Raw genomic sequence first — 17,411 nt, 5'->3', positions numbered from 1 at the left:
GGGTGTACCCTTCAGCTACGCCTGGTCAACCCCTAGCTTACGGTGGAGACAAGATACACTAGTACTGCAAGGTTAAATAAGAATACATTATATATATATATGGGTTTTCCCATCTTACTAGCATATGTTAATACTTTATGCTCCTCAATCCTGAGAATCATAGGGGATGCTATTCTGGTGTAGTTTCATATCCTATTCACGTTTTTTTCTCCATTCAGCAACAGCCTAGCCACCCAGCTGTGCATTAAAAATTGATGTAGCTGTACTGAGTCGCTTTCTTTCACCGAATCAGTGGTGTCCCAAAATTTGCCTCAGTCCATAAAGTGATGGCGTATGGTCCTGGAATATTCTTTTCAATTAATAAACCCTCCCATACTGTAGGCCCATATGCGCTGATGATGGATATCTTCCAATTACTCGAATATATCGTCAACGTGTGCAGGCCTACTGTACTGGAGGGTTTATTTCAGCCATGCAACTATTGCTATATTTTAAAAACTTTTGGAAACGGCTACATGAAATGTTGATGTTTTTACAGAACCCAAACCTTTCACTGATGTGAGTATTGTGATAAGAACAGCTGGACATTCTGAAATATCGCGCATAAGGTAAGTTGAAGTTCTAATACCAAATGCTTACATTGGAAACTCTTTAAAGAGTACCTACACTTTTATTTAGTTAAATGTACAGAATAGGTAATTCTAAGCCTTTTGCGGTAGGTTTTAGTTGCCTATTCTGTACATCTTTCATATAAAACTCTTCTGCTATGCAGCTAGGTATAGACCGGGCTGAGAAATCAGTCTTCACCTCCGAACAGAACAGTGGAGGGCGCTCCAGATGTGTCTGCACCTGTTCTCTCTAGATCAGCTGCAGAGTAATCTACACACTTCACATTTATGCCACGTAAAGTACAGTAGTGAACGTTTTTGACATTAGATTCTCGTGCAAAAATCTGTATATCTGTGCAAGTTACAACATATTTTGTACTTAGCTACTCAGTTGATGTGGTAATTGGTAATATAGCTGAACTATTTTACTATACAAAAGTCGGTAAACGTATCAATAGTCTAAATTATGTATTTATTTTATGCTATTTATTCTTTAATTTTCAAACTTGCTATTTTGCAAACAGATATTTCAAGGTTTTGATACAAGAGATGGATCTGCGGATAGATCTCGGGTTTTTGTACGCTCTTGCTGACCTCTTTGCGGGTGGAGAAGTGGCTAAAGATCAAGCTGTAAGTCAACAATAGTTTAGTAAAATAGCTAGGGAAATAAGAACCACTATCGGTATCAGTGCAGGCGTGGATATGACTGCATCTTACTTTCTTGCTTCAAATGTAGTACAAGAAATGTTGCATGATTTCTCCCAGAATGAAAATCCAACTACAATTACTCTAATGGACCCTCTCTCCTTTCTAATTCCTAGTTGTCCCTTTAACCCCTTTAAAGGGGTTGTCTCGCGGCAAACATCAAAATTTAACATTACCCCATTCCCCCTGTCACCCCCCTGGCATAAAATAGCAATTTAAAGCGGTTTATAAACCGCTTGCTACTCACCAATCTGACGAAATATGAAGTTTTAAAAATCTTCTCCCTAAGATGGCCGCCGGTCCTTTCCCAGGGATGCACTGCGGTTTTCTCCCATGGTGCACCGCGGGTCTTCTCCCATGGTGCACCATGGGCTCTGTGCGGTCCATTGCCGATTCCAGCCTCCTGATTGGCTGGAATCGGCACACGTGACGGGGCGGAGCTACGATGACGACGCGGTGACCAGCTCTCTGGCACTAGCGGCCCCATTCACCAGGCAGAAGTACGGACTGCGCAAGCGCGTCTAAAAATGCCAGAAGACATCAGAATTAGACGGAGCCATGGAGACGGGGACGCTAGCAACGGAGCAGGTAAGTGAATAACTTCTGTATGGCTCATATTTAATGCACGATGTACATTACAAAGTGCATTAATATGGCCATACAGAAGTGTATAACCCCACTTGCTGCCGCGGGACAACCCCTTTAAAGACAACCCCCTTTTTTTCAGTTTTGTTTTCTTCTCCCCACTTGTATTTTTCAATGGTACTATGTAATGTACCATATAATGTACTGAAAAACTTAGAAAAAAATTCAAAATGGAGTGAAATGGGGAGAAAAAACACAATTCTACCATCTTGGGGGGGGGGGGGGGGGGATCTTGCTTCTACGGTGTACCCACTGCAGAAAAAATGACATAACTTTATTCTATAGATTAGTACGATTAGGATACCAAATTTATATAGTTTTTTTTGTTGTACTAATATCTAATCTCTTTGAGAAAAAAAAAATAATAGTATTTTCTGCCGCCATCTTCTGAAAGCCAGAACTTTATTTTTCCGTCAACATAGTTGTGCAAGGGCTCGTTTTTTGTGGGACATCCTGTAGTTTCTAGTGGTACCATTTTGGGGTATACATGACCTTTTTATTACATTTTTTCTTGGCGATGAGGTGACCAAAAAAGTGCAATTTGGGGTAAATGATGCATTACTTTGATAGATCAGACTTTTATGCATGCAGCAATGCCAAAAATGTGTTTTTGTTTTTTTATTTATTTTTATTATAAATATGTAGAGATGAGCGAACGTACTCGTAATGAGTACTTACGCACCCGAGTACCGCCATTTTCGAGTACTTCAGTACTCGCGCGTAATGATTCGGGGGGCGCCGGGGGGCGGGGAGAGGCGCGGCGGTGCCGGGGGTAGCAGCGGGGAACAGGGGGGAGCCCTCTCTCTCTCCCTCTCCCCCCCACTCCCCGCTGCAACCCCCCACGGCGCCCCCCGAATTTTTTCGCCCGAGTACGGAAGTACTCGAAAATCGCGGTATTCGGGCGAAAAAGGGGCGGGGCCGAGCACGTTCGCTCATCTCTATAAATATGGCAAGTGGGGGGTTAATTTTTTTATTAGCTTTTTATTTTAATAATTAAAAAAAATTAAATGATTTTTACATTGTTTTTTCGTCCCTTTAAGGGACAATAACTTACGATGGTTTGATCGCTCCTGCAGTACGATGGAATACCATATTATTACATTATACTGCAATTGATAGGCAATCTGCAGTGGTAGCCCTGGGGGTTTTCAGAAGGCCCCCAGCTGCTAAGGCAACAACAAGGCTCCACGCAATCTTATCGTGGGGGGCCGTACAGGACCCCCGAACATATATCGGGGCATTTTAATTGAATTGGCTGTGGCATTTAAAGGGTTACCTGCTCTGGTTAGTGGTGACATACTCTGATTAAAAAGTTAATTGGAGAGGAAAACACCTATAGAGAGGTGCAGCAAATGATAGGCTGCTCAGTTAAAATCATCTCAAATGCCTTGAAATGAACCCAAACCTGAAAAACTGTGGAAGACAACCAGAAAACTACTGTTTGCCATTTTGGCTATTCTTCAATCCATTCAAAGACTCGGCCAATGATCACCTCCAGAAAGATCAAAGCTCATCTGAACTTACCAGTGAGTACTGCTACAATCAGAAGACAATTAATTGATCAGCCGGAACTCCCCACAACATTTTCAACGCAAAAATTCCCCACAACACACCTGTAAGCGAACAACATCATTGTTACAGACAAACAGGAATAAGGTAGTGGAGTGGCCAGCCCAATCCTTGGACCTCAATCCAATAGAGAGCTTGTGGGGTGACCTCAAAAATGTGGCTTATTGGGCAAAACTAAAACATGCAAAAGAGCTGTGGGATGAAGTCCAATCTTCCTGGCCTGCATACCTGCTCAGAGGGGCTAGACGTTGGTAGAGTCCATGCCACACAGATGTCAAGTTCACCAAAATAATGGTTATGCCAAATATTCGGTAATTCAAAGTAAAGAGAAGTCTTAAACATTTTTCAGTTTCTACATTACAGTTTTGAGTTTCTATAGAAAAATTCTGCACTGCTATTTTTTGAACAGCCAAAAATTCCTTTTTCTTTACCTTCTGTAAAGGATTAATACAAACTGGATAAATGTTATTTTGATTTGGAATTGAATATGTAGTATTTCCAGTGCATTTATAGAAAGGAGTTGTTTTAACGATTTTGCACTTGATTTTCCAGCACACTTCCCCCCGCCCACCCACCCCCACTTCCCCCCACCCCTTTTTTTTTTTTTAAACAGTAGGAGATGAATGGCCGCATAGCAGTCATGGGCTCCCATGTTAAAAGAAGCTGTATATGAATAACATTTTTTTCTTACTTTATGGCATGGGGTTGTATTGAATTGCTATCATGACAAATTGTATAACAGCGCAATTCAAGAAAAGGACACGTTGGTAGGGATGAAGGGGAACTAATGTTTAACAAAAGCCAAGATTTCTCTATTTTAGGAGGATCGTCCTTGCACTACTAACTCTTATATGCTGTTATACAGGTGGAGCTTTTCAAAAAGGACATAGAATCTCTCCAAACAGAATTAAGCACCGTGTCTTCGATTAGCACTTCTCAACTCAGCCTTTATGAAGATTTTCACATATCTCCTATTAAGGTAACGGAAACGGTGTTGGAACTTATTTCCCGGTCTTAAAAACGTATTTTCTGTTCAGAGAGGACCGGTCAGCTCTTCTGACACATCTCTTCTAGTAAATGGTATTCCCTATGAAATAACCATTCTGGATCATCTTTTCCTATAATCGTGCATTGTGCCATTGCACCCGAAAATGTATGAATGAACGAACATCTGTGTTACCATTCCCCTTGTCAAAGGGACTGTCTGATACTGTCAGCACTGATCGGACAGTGTCAGACTGTAGGGACATATCCCCAGCTGGTAACACGCCGTTGACAGAGAAACCACAGAACGCAGAGTTCTAAGACAAGATACCCCCGAATTAAAGGGAATGCAGTTATTTGCTAAAACGGGCATGTCCGGGAAGGTGGCCGGTCGTCTTTAAGTATGTCACAGCAGAGGTGTAGCTATAGTGGGTGCAAACTTATTTGTTACATTTGGGTCCTGGTGCATGAGGCCTTATACATTTTGCACTGGGACCTCAGCTTCAGGGTTACAAGTAATAGAAAGTCTGTTATAATGATGTATTCCCCCTTTAATTGCAGCTTCATTTAAGCTTTTCCCTGAGCAGTGGTGGAGATGATGGGAACAAAGAACTTCGGGATAAAGAGCTGATACCTGTTCAGTCTTTGAACCTTCTGTTAAAGAGTATTGGTGCCACCCTGACGGATGTGCAGGATGTTGTGTTCAAGTAGGTGCTTCCCATCTTACTTGTACTATGTTAGAAGGCCCGCCTGTCCTTGAAATTACAGGTTTTTAATTTTTCTCTTCATTCGCAGGTTGGCATTTTTTGAGATTCAAAATCAAGTTTATTCTACCCAAGAGCTGCAGTGGGAAGTCATCAGACATTACTCAAGACAGGTGAGTATATCGTGGACGGAGAAGAATGGGATATTGTAATCCCCTAACTGATGTCACAGTCGGGCTCCTCCCAGGTGGGGAGAATGTTCACCGTTCTACACTTCTTTAGAACTTTCTTTTTCTTTTTTTTCGATGACCGTAGTAGCATAGTCTGCTACACTATTTTATTCCTGTTCGGTTCTTTTTACCATTGAAGTCGATAAAGCCACACATCCTAACAAAGGGCTTCTGTTACCTTCTGGCAAGATCTCTGACAAAAAGAAAGCATTAGAGTAATTTAAATGGATTTTTGTGTATTCATACTGCAAGTTATTTTAAGTTTGATACCATGTTTATCAACAGTCTGTAAGGCCCTGTTCACAATGCACTAGTCTTCCATTGCAGGTGTATATGGGGAGGATTTCCTGATGTATACCTCCAACTGAAAGACCTAACATGTGCCACTGTGTAGACCTGACATGTTGCCCGTAGCCTCCTGGTTTTTACTGAATCCTTTTGCACACAATAGCATATTCTACTATATTATTTTATACGGCATTAAAAAAACGGATGGTGATGCATTTCGTTCTGGTATGCCAAAAGACCATCTGCTTGGCTTACCCTGGGTGAATGGGTATATGGGTACATTTAGCTCTCCTGTCACATACGTCCAGCGTAGTTCACAAATATAATGTGGGTATTTCAAACAATTTTGTAATTCTATGTTCCTTTTACTGTAGGCCATAAAACAGATGTATGTTCTTGTTCTTGGACTTGATGTGTTAGGCAATCCTTTTGGCTTATTTCGTGATTTGTCTGAAGGGGTGGAAGCATTTTTCTATGAACCTTACCAGGTAATGTAGTGCATTTTTGTAGTAGTTAGATATGAAACTTAACACTCTTGAATTGATGAGGTTAATTTAATGCAGTTCCCAAAGTGGTAGAAGTTGAGTTGAGATTTCTCATCTGTATCATTGGAAGAACACAGCTTTATCTATAGGCCCATTTACAGGCAAAGATAATCGTTTAAAAGATTGGGCCTATGATGGGCCTATAGATAAAGCGCTTGTTTTGCATAAACTGCTAATGGACACTGTCTTTTAGCAGCTTATTACCTTCATTTGCATATAAATGGGCCTCCAGAGCTGTATGCAGAGAACAGCAGGCGGTCTGCTCTCTGCATTCAGCTCCTTTTGTTCTGCCAGGGGCTGCTGCAGGCTCTGAATACAATATAATTAGCAGCTCCCATGGAGAATACAGCACCCTGGACAGCAAATACAGCATGCGGCCTGTGTTATCTTCACTGCGGCTGAACAATCGATTTTATGCTCACCTAAAAATCATCATTCAGCTGAAGAGTGAAAGATGGAAGCATTTACACATAACGATTATCGCTCAAGCGATGGCTTTTGAGCGAACTTTGAACGATAATCATTGCGTGTTAATGGGCCTTAAGTCCTAGTGGCAGTAGCTATACCCATGGTCAAAGCTGTGTCCCCCAATAAACGAGACGAGAGAGATATTTTACGGTAAATCCAAAAAATCTTGCTTTTCTGGACAACTGGTCTGATGGATTTCCAGAAACGACGCCATTCTTGTCCAGTAAGCTGCGTTCTGTATTGCTGCTCAGCCCATTTATCTTCTGAATACAGCATACTCTTTCTTATATCCTCATTCTACCTCTAACTTTCATTCACCAAGATCCGAAGTGACTGTAGTGATTTACCAACATATAACAAGTGTGTTAACGATGGGTGATTCTGTGCTATAGTTAACAAAATGACATATTTTTAGCCCTAGCTGTTACTTTGCTGGCTAAGCAAACACATTGTACTTCCTATATCAAGGATTCCTGTCTCAAACTAGAACAATCTGTGCTACTTTATTTTTGCAGGGTGCTATTCAAGGGCCAGAGGAGTTTGTTGAGGGAATGGCGTTGGGTGTCAAGGCCCTCGTGGGAGGAGCAGTTGGTAAGTGAAAAAGTCATTACTCCACTTTTCATAGTTTAATTTAAGAGGCTACAGAAATGGGTCAGCTTGAAAATATTCCAAAATGTAAAATATGGGCTTAAAGATTTTTATTTCAGTCTAAGTCTGCGAAGAGTATAATGGGTTAATGAGGTTATTATATGAAGAGTATAATGGGTTAATGAGGTTATTATATGAAGAGTATAATGGGTTAATGAAGTTATTATATGAGGGTTATAACATAAGTGGATATAAAGTTAGGTGCTTAGGAAGCATTTTTTTGTGATATCTACCTAGATGTCTTGTTTGCAGGACAACCTGAATTAGTAGGATGAAGGTATATAGTGGCTCAGAATAGTAATCGTTGCCTGTAGTTAAAGGGGTAATCCCATCTCATTAAACTTTCAAAATTACAAAACAACGTACACGCCTCGAAGACGTTTATTTCCAAAATGCTCCATTCTCCAGATATTATTCCTTCTGCCCTCTGGTTGATTACTTTTGTTGCCAGGGAAAGAGACCACCTCCTTTATGGAAGCTGGTGCTAAATCGCATGCCCGGGATCTCCAGAGTGCGTGTGCACTAGCTTTCTGCCCGGCCACCAGTTAGCATTGTGCTTTACCATTTCTTTCCATAGAAGAGGTGGTCGGTTTCCGGCAACAAGAATATGGAGAACAGAGCATTTTGGAAATAGCAATCCTATGGGTGAGTGCATTGTTTTACGATTTTTGAACACATTGAAATAGGATTCCCGATATGGGAATAGAACCCTTCAACTTCATTACTATTCTAAACCACTATATACCAGGAGCTTGGCAATTATGGTTGCTCTGGAAACAGAACTTCCAGGTAGAGATCACCAAAACACTAGACAGTACAATTTGTATGTTTTACATGTGGATTTAACCCATGCTAAATTGAAGGCGGTTTCAGGCGGCCATATGTGCAACTATGTAGTCGCGCATGGACAAGGTTTTTCCTCCAGTTGTTCAAACTCTGTGCCATAGAACGGGAATTTGAAAAAAAACATAGTGGGAAGATAGGTCCTGCTCTATCTTTCCTGCAAGTAGTCAATACTACATGCAGGAAAGATAGGGCAAGTCCTATCTTTTATCACTTGTTAATTGTGCCGATCGTGAAAACGAAACCACTGAACTCTATTGAAACCAGTGGCTTTGTTTTGTCCCGCTAGGCGGCTGTGATTTATCATGGCCGCATAACGGGACTAAAACACTTTCATGTGTTCTAAGCCCTGAAAGTGGTAACATCAACAACGTTTCCACTACAGGATGGGTATGCTGCAGCATGCTCCTTTATTAACACAGAAAATCTCTGCAGTGTGTGGTTGAGATTTGTAATATCCCATGCCCTTGTCTTGTACTCTCAAATCCGTAGTGAATCTGCCATGTGCAAATGTACCTTATGCAAGTTCCTCATCATAGAAAGTAACAAACTAGCTTGCACTCTCCTTCTGGCTTCCCGCATCTCCCACACAGCAGCTTCATACTCTGTCCCAGTCTTTGTCGGCAGGCTGCTGTCAGCCTATGTTTGGGATGTCACAGGCTGCTGCAGCCAATCACAGACCTGAGCAATTAAACACCAAGGTCTATGATTGGTTGTAGCAGCCTGTGGTGCCCTGTGCACAGGCTGCTACATCCTATAAACATTACAGCACAGGGAAGACCCGGAGCGAGAAGTAGGGATCCGGGAGACATAAACATGAGCTTTGTGTTTTTTTAAATTAAAAAAAACAAAACCCTGTTTTCTCACCATACCTCAAGAACCCCTTTAACGCTACTTAAATATGCAGAACCTAATAACGTTCTCCTACAGCCATATAGTTAGTATATTGGCTCAACTGGATGTTACTGGTCAAGCGACAATGCATCACTGCCAAGTAAACACTGTACAAGCTTTACACCTCCTCTACAACTTGGCTGACAGCTATCCAACCCAACTAGTAGGATTACAATGCTTTGTATGAAAAACAATTGAAATGTAAAATTGTTACAACCAATATGTTCTAATTAAACTATGTGGATAAACTTCAAGATTGCAGTGCACATTTTTTTTAATTTAAGAGCTGGGAAGGGTGCGCACCCAAAAAAATCACTCACGCCTCCCCTTTGCTTACTTATACTTGACTAGTTTGCCAGATGTACTTTTAACTGTTTCAAGCATTATTGTTTTTCCAGAATATACGTTTAATCCACTGGCCACTAGGTATGGGGGGTGTCACATCTGCGTCGAACCCTCAGGTGGGACGTTCCATCACAGATGCGGCTGAAAATGCTGGAAGAAAAAGTGCTGCATGCAGCACTTCTTATTTTGCCCCAAAGCTGTCCAATTGGGCGGAAAGTGGGTGAACCCAATTATAGTCAGTGGTGTCCGCCCAGCACTATTCAGTTCCGTCTCTGGACGGAACCATCCAGCCACAGGGATTCCACTTTTCTGCTCCCCGAACGGAGCAGGGAAGTGGAATCCCCAGCACAGATGTGAAACCACCCCATCGTACAACTGACTATAATCTTGGTATTTTGAAGTCCATATTCTGCTATCTCTGTATATAAAGATAGAATCGTTCTGTTCACATGGAACCTGAGATCATAGTTTCTTTCTCATAGGTGGCTTAGCTGGAGCAGCATCCCGGATTACAAGTGCCATGGCTAAAGGAGTAGCAGCCATCACCATGGATGAAGAGTATCAACAAAAACGGAGAGAGGCCATGAACAAGCAGCCAAGTGGCATCAGAGAAGGTCTTACACGTGGAGGAAAAGGCCTTGTATCTGTAAGGGGGATATTCTTAGGTCTTGTGTACAGCTAGCATATGTTTTCATATTTGCCTCCCATGTTTATGTGCTTGCTTGTAGTTTTCATTCTGCGGCTGTGGTGCACTTTGATCCATTACACATTATGATGTGTGAACATGACCCGCCTTTCTGTATTTTTCTTCCTTCACTGTAAATTATTCATGTACCTTACCCCGTAATGCAGTAATATCACTGAGTGGACCGTCCAATTAACTACCCAGGAGAGGTCTTCTCTCCTCTCATAATTGAAGTTGCTCTCGGCTCCGTCTCCTGCCAGATGTTTAAATGTACAAGCGGGCAATGTGGACAGTAGATCGAACAATACTGCTCCCAAAGGATGCAAAAAGCCACCTCTTTATGAAGCTTTGTCTGGTCATGTACAACTCCATTAGCAGAACAGTATGGCCTCATCTGCTGGCAGTGCCTCCTACCGACACATTTAAAGGGAACCGGTCATCACCTTTGAGCCCTTTAAACTACGTTATGGGGCTCAAGGGTGAGGAAACAGAGTATGGGGAGCTTTGTTTCATAACCACCGGGATGGGGGGCTGTTCCTGTGCTGTGTCCCCACGAAGTTGGTGCGTGCACACAGCGTGACACTGCATCCGCCAACTTTGTGGGGACACAGATGAGGAACGGGGCATTCAGTAAGTAAGAGCCACAACTCCCTGGACTCGCTGTTTCATTACCTTTTGACACGCATAAAGTACTTTATGGAGCTCAAAGATGATGACCGATCCCCTTTAAACTTCTGGAAGAAGCAAGCCCAGACATACTCTCTAAGTCCAAAGTTTGTTATAACTGGTTCTCATCTTAAGCCCGCCAACACTTCCATGGGAGAAGATAATTCAGCACTGCGTTTTTGGGCCCATGTGTCTAATTAGATTTTGTCAATACTTGTTAATTGCTCTGAGGGTTTACGGTCTATAACTTTATAAGCCCCTTCTCCACAGGTCGCAGGTGTAACACTTGGTATAGGGTCACCTGTCTTATGTTTTACTTTTAAGATGTTTCTCTGGTGTCACTTATGAATGGTAGGTGACAACAAGATTTTTAGAAGGTGAGTCACTAATTCTTTTTCTCCTCAGGGCTTTGTCAGTGGGATTACAGGCATCGTTACAAAACCAATTAAAGGTACAGTGAATAAATCTGCTTGGATAGCCCTGTAATGTAGTTCTGTTTGCCAAGGTTTCTAACGTGTCTCACAAACTTGTTTGTTAGGTGCTCAGAAAGAAGGAGCAGCTGGATTTTTTAAAGGAATTGGTAAAGGATTAGTGGGTGCTGTAACCAGGCCAACGGGCGGCATCATAGACATGGCCAGCAGCACGTTTCAGGGCATCAAGAGGTAATCCATTATGTCTAAGCTTTAATGTAATCCAGTTTACAGTTTAATTTCATAACTGGTAAAGACCTTTTCAAGAAATGCTGTGTTGTACTTTATGTGCGGAAACCTATTACCAACATGTCTGTTAAAGGGGAAAAGCGCTGTATTGTTCGGTAATTGTAGGCTCTGCAACGGTAATTAATAATCTGGGTGATTTTATAATAAACGCTTTTGGTCCTAATTCCCTATCATCTTGTCACAGATCATACAGTTGACTTTAATTTCTGACTTGGCCAAGCTTTTCATTCATTGCTATGCATAGTATTGTCAAGTTGGGTTACAGTGAAGTACCAGACTGAAAAGCCTTTGCTAAGATGGAAAGGAGAAATGCCGTTCACCTTGTGATGTAGTACAAAGAACCATTCAGCGCACTACTGGAAGTTGTTTATGGCACTAATATATTTAATCGGTGTATATTTAAATAAAGATTTTCATATTCTAAACACTTTTTAAAAATTACAAAAAGGAAAAAGAAACCCAGCTGGTACACCGTAGGAGCTCGTTGGCCGGCTCCATTCCACTAAGCCTACCATCAGTTGTTTATTATATACTGTATATACTCGAGTATAAGCGTAGTTTTTCAGCACATTTTTTTTGTGCTGAAAAAGCCCCCCTCGGCTTATACTCGAGTCAGGGAAAGGTTAAAAAAAAAAACTCCATACTCCTCTCCCAGCCGGCGTTTGTGTCTCCGGCGGTAGTACAGCAGGCTGCTTGAATTCTCTCCGCTGTCATCTCCCGCCGTCCTCACTGCTTGGCTCTGTCATCCCCTGCCGTTGGCGCTGTGTAAGTAAGAGCTGTGATTGGATTGAGCGCCAGCCAATCACAGCTGGCACTCGATCATTCACAGCCAATCAAGCTGCTTTATAATTCTCCCCACTGTCATCTCCCTGCTCAGCTTTCAAATCCCCGGCCGTCTGTGCTGTGTAAGTAAGCGCTGTGATTGGATCGAGCGCCGGTTATGATTGGCTGGCGCTCGATCCAATCACAGCGCTTACTTACACAGCGCGGACAGAGCCGAGCAGAGAGGACGGCAGGGGATGACAGCAGGGAGAATTCAAGCAGCTTGTTGCACAGACTGGGAGGTGAGTATGGAGGGATTCTTTTACCCAGTATATACTAGAGTATAGCTCAGCTTATACTCGAGTCAATACGTTTTCAGTTTTTTGTGGTGAAACTTATTGTCTCGGCTTATATTCGGGTCGGCTAATACTCGAGTATATATAGTCATTGCACCTATCTATTGAATTAGAGAGAAGAGCCTCCAGCATCTGAGATCATGTATGCAGTGATTGCCTAAATGATGGGTACCATAACTGGAGGCTACCCTGGCTGGGTCACTTGAGTCACCTGATAGTTTTTAAATGTATCCTTATGTATCCTCATTTATTTTCTGTATTCACTAATGACAGTTGATTGATACATAGCAACAAAGTATGTATTGATGTGACAATGGACGGCTTATACTGTGAATTCCTTGTCTTTACAGAGCTACTGATTCTTCTGATGAGGTGGGGAGCTTGCGCCCCCCACGATTTCTTCACGAAGATGGGGTTATTCGACCTTACAGGCTGCGGGAAGGCACCGGAAGTCAAATGCTACAGGTGACCGCAACTCAGTTGTAGAGAGGATCCATAATACTTGAGTGAAGATGCAGAGCTATATTACATGCACTCAGTAGCGCTGGTTTCTGTATCTAAGGTACTATATAATAAACTACATAGAAGGGTAGGTTAACACGGCACATTTGTACCGTGGATTTAACATGACGTACATCTGGGCCACATCACTTGTCTCATCATTAGTTTAGGCTGCCTCCTCTACACACTACACCAATGACTATACAAGGGGTGTGTCCCAGACCACGTCCGATTAGGCATGGTGGTTAAAACTACAGTTTCAGATCATTGCTCTTTCTTAATAGAGAGGAGCTAAAAAGTAGCCAAGAAGAAAGATCTGAGGAACAGTAAGTAGCAGATAATCATCCCTTGTAGGGATGGACTTGCAGATCTATTTAGAGCTCCTGGCTGGAGGGTCACTTGAACCTTTTAGGATTTGTCTCTCGACTGGCTCTTGATAGCTTTCATGCAGTATATGCCATGAAAAGCTCACAGAATTTGAGAGTCAATCATTTTTATCAGGCCAGCACTTGGAAAGCAGTCGACTAGCATAAATGAAGGGAATTAATTATCTGTTCTGCGTCTATTCTGTTTCTGTCCTGACAACAATATTTGTATCCATTTCTGTAACTGTTATAAGTTCTCTGTTGAAGAGGGATTTGTCCACATTCAATTTACTATTTACAACCAAACTTATACAAACAAGAATTAATGCTGGAAACTTTTTTTCTAAAATATTTGTAGAAAAAAAGTTACAAAAACACCACATTTCTAGCCTATTTTAATGATCAAAAAATGTTATTTCACTTATTTTACAATTACACTTATCCTCTATGAAGCCTAACGCTGTGCAGCTGGCTGCTCTTGCCTTCCTGTTTGCAACAGTTAAAACCTATGACTAGGGGCATGCTTTACTGACTAAATTGGCATGTAAATGGGTGTGCGCTCTACTAGGCATCATTGGTCATTTCAGTGTGATTGTGCCGAGAAGTGTCATACTCTATCACTTCCTTAACAGTAATCTCACAACAGCGGATGAGCAGGATTTAGGGAATAGAGGAATGGGACAAGCTGCATTGTAAATGTGACTATTATGAAACATGGTAGCAACCCTTTGAAGTAAATGGTATCTAAAAAAAAGGGAAAGGAACTTCTCTTTTAAGAAATACCAAAGTAGCAAATTAAAGACCAGATATCAAATGCCTCTATTGCATATGCAATATGTAAAGAAGTGCAGTTCTCTTCCATTTCAGTTTTTACAGTTCTCACTGTAAGCATCCTTTTATCTGCTGATCTTGTATAGTAATGGGAATATTGTATCTGAATTTTCTACGTCTCTTTGATGAACCCAGTAAAAGTTCCTCCAAGGTCTGCATGTTCATATATATCACTTCTCCACACATTGTCCCTCCAATCATTTTTTGCCATGGTCTCCGCACTTCTCTTCATTGCAGTTTTGCAGCATACAAATGATGCAGTCACATATTCCTGAAAGTGCCAGCCTCATCAAAGATGTATACGACTGTGACAAAAATGGACATGGGAGAGTGTGCAAATCGTATGTGCTCATAAATACATATATGTAATTGAGGATCGCTTTTTTTCTGTTACAAGTTAATGTGGTTAGGCACATGTATTTATCAAAGTGATGCACTAACATTCCATTTTTATTCAGAAAAAAGGCACACAAGTGGCGAGATGAATTCCATGTCCTCAGCATAGAAGTACTGAGCACAGGCCAACACTGAAAGTGGCAGGTGTAATTAACGCTCCAATTCATACGAGTAGAACACGTGACGTCCACTGCGTGTCCTCAAATCACTGACGGTCTAGTAGATAAAACCATACGCAATGAGCACATACACATTTGATTATATGTTTGAGTTTTTAATCTTACGCCTATTTTTTCCATATACTTAATACAGAAAACCCCTTTAATGGGATTTATAACATAACAGCTTAATGGAGTTGTCCAGTTATAAACTATTGATGGCCTATCCTCGGGTTAGGTTATCAACAGTAGATCTGTGGGGGTCTGTCACCCAGTAACCCCACTGATCAGCTGTTCTCTGGGCTGATGTGCTTGTGCGTTAAGCTGATTTCTGCCAGTTCTCATTTCTTTTTAATTCCTGCCATACCAAGCCTGACCACTTAAGTAGGAATAGAGCTGACTGCTTCCTGCAGAAATCATCGCAGTGTCAAAGTACAACAGCCCATAGAATAGCTGATTGGCAGGGGTCCTTGACAATGGATCTCCACTGATCTATTATTGATGACCTATCCGAAGGATAGACCATCAATAATTTTCAACTTGGTCAGCTCCTTTAATATTGGGTGTGTAGACTGACTGAAACTTAAAGGGAACCTGCCAACACCATCGCATCCCCAAAACTAACTGCACTGGCCAGCAGGGGAGGAAAAAGCAATCGCCATTTCTTTTCATAATGAGTCCATCTATCTCCACTGCTAAGGCCCATTTACACCAGCCGATGATCGCTAGAAAATCGCTAATCGGCGATCGTTTTGGCAATCATCGGTGCGTGTAAATGTGCGCCCATCGTCCGCTTTTTGGGCACTGCTGGCTGATCGTTAAATTCAGTCCAACCTAAAAATCGTCCTTCACTTTTATCAGTAGTTCTCCATGGGGGGGGTGCTGATACCATTGTTTCCCGTGAAGAACAAAGGATCTGAGTGCAGATAATAACCTCTGGCTATTAACTGCTTTCAGGAAGGCGTCATTTGCTCACCTAATTGGTGTTGAAGTGGTTGAGTAGCTACTTAAATATCAATGCTGGCATACCAATTATTTATGCAAAATGATCGCCCAAAGCTGTCACTCAAACTGTCCTTTGAGCGATCTTTGAGCAATCATCTGCCCGTGTAAACCAACCTTTACTTTTCAAAGTTACCTTGTGCCCTATGCAAATCTGTAGAGAAGAGTCATTTGCCCAAGGAGAGTCATGCTGATTTATGACACCTCCTTTTAACCACGCCCCCTTTTTTCTTGAGACTGCTTATTACATCCCCTGTTGTACAGCAAGCTCTGGCTACCAAGAAAAAAAGGGGTATGCTTAGCTTTGCAGCTCATGAATTAGTGTGGGCAGATGACTCTTCTCTGTGGATTTGCATATGCACAGGATGACTGTGGACCTACTTGTTGAGGTACATGGGTTTATTAGGAAAAGTAAGGGCATTAGAAATTACTTTTTTTTTTTTTTTTTTATTCTCTACCGGCTAGTGAAATTTAGTTTTGGAGGTGATATGGTAGTAACCGGATCCCTTTTAAAGCACAGACCTTGAGGTATACAATACTACATGCTGAAATGATTCATTTATTTATATGGTCAATACATTTGTTCTAGAACTTGCATAGTCGCTGCATTTATTTTTATCTTATTTTACGTTTCTCATGTATATTCTTCATTCACATTTCATACATCTTTATGTTCAGATCATTTCTGTTTGATTTTGGCTTTGCCTTTTTAAAGATTTGTATTTTACAATAAATACTTTATTTTAAACCATTTGATTTTGTTATTTTCTTCTGGCATAGACTCTCTTAAGGGAGTGAAGCAGCATTAAACCGTGCCGCACATCTTTTTCTTGTTACATCCGTCAGTCATGTTTAAATCTTCTTTGTACTGCATATTACATTTCTGGCCAAATGTTGTTGTTACATTTCTTTTTCTCTTAAATGAATCCCAGAAAATTATAATGGGCATTAGCTTTGCAAAAAAGGAAATGAATATATTTTTCTCTTTTGCCTCATCATCCTACTATTTGCTTGAATTAACTAGAAATTGTTGGGCAAGCAAAAAGTATTATTTGTTTCTGACCTTCCACAGATTTCTAGATGCATGCCTTATAGATAGAGCTAACACTGGATCCGCACATAATTGACACAAAGGTTATATTAGGAATATAATTCAAAACTGATATTCTCTTGTTGTCAAAAAAGAAAAATCAAGCACCCAGAATGAGTTGGCAGAATTGAAAAAAAAACTTTCTTTGTGTGATCATAATGTTGATGTGAGCGATTACAGAATCCGAGCAAAATGAGAATTTATTGTGGAAAACTGAACACTTAGAGAGGCTCTAATACCCTGTTGTACCGCCTCTAGCTTGGGTACAAGCTGTAATAAGGGTGGGTATGGAGGCTCTAGCACCCTGTTGGGCCGCCTCTAGCTTGGAAGCAAGATGTGATACGGGCGGGCATGGAGGCTCTAGTACCCTGTTGTACCGCCTCTAGATGGGATGCAAGATGTGA

General features: G+C 41.4%; 1 protein-coding gene across 1 annotated transcript in view; it reads left to right on the top strand.

Moving 5' to 3' along the window:
- VPS13A (vacuolar protein sorting 13 homolog A) overlaps positions 1-17,411 on the top strand; it is a 174,725-nt gene that overhangs the window by 139,124 nt on the left and 18,190 nt on the right. The window contains exons 58-68 of the mRNA XM_066604146.1: positions 539-608; positions 1,133-1,238; positions 4,393-4,506; positions 5,073-5,218; positions 5,307-5,388; positions 6,108-6,221; positions 7,262-7,337; positions 9,959-10,122; positions 11,233-11,278; positions 11,366-11,489; positions 13,015-13,129. Of these exons, the coding sequence (XP_066460243.1) occupies positions 539-608; positions 1,133-1,238; positions 4,393-4,506; positions 5,073-5,218; positions 5,307-5,388; positions 6,108-6,221; positions 7,262-7,337; positions 9,959-10,122; positions 11,233-11,278; positions 11,366-11,489; positions 13,015-13,129 (1,157 nt within the window). The remainder of the gene's footprint in view (positions 1-538; positions 609-1,132; positions 1,239-4,392; positions 4,507-5,072; positions 5,219-5,306; positions 5,389-6,107; positions 6,222-7,261; positions 7,338-9,958; positions 10,123-11,232; positions 11,279-11,365; positions 11,490-13,014; positions 13,130-17,411) is intronic.

This window comes from Eleutherodactylus coqui, chromosome 5 (assembly GCF_035609145.1).
Source record: "Eleutherodactylus coqui strain aEleCoq1 chromosome 5, aEleCoq1.hap1, whole genome shotgun sequence".
Classification (NCBI taxonomy): Eukaryota; Metazoa; Chordata; class Amphibia; order Anura; family Eleutherodactylidae; genus Eleutherodactylus; species Eleutherodactylus coqui.
The sequence above is the reverse complement of the archived record's forward strand: the minus strand, read 5'-3'. Positions and strand labels throughout refer to the sequence as shown.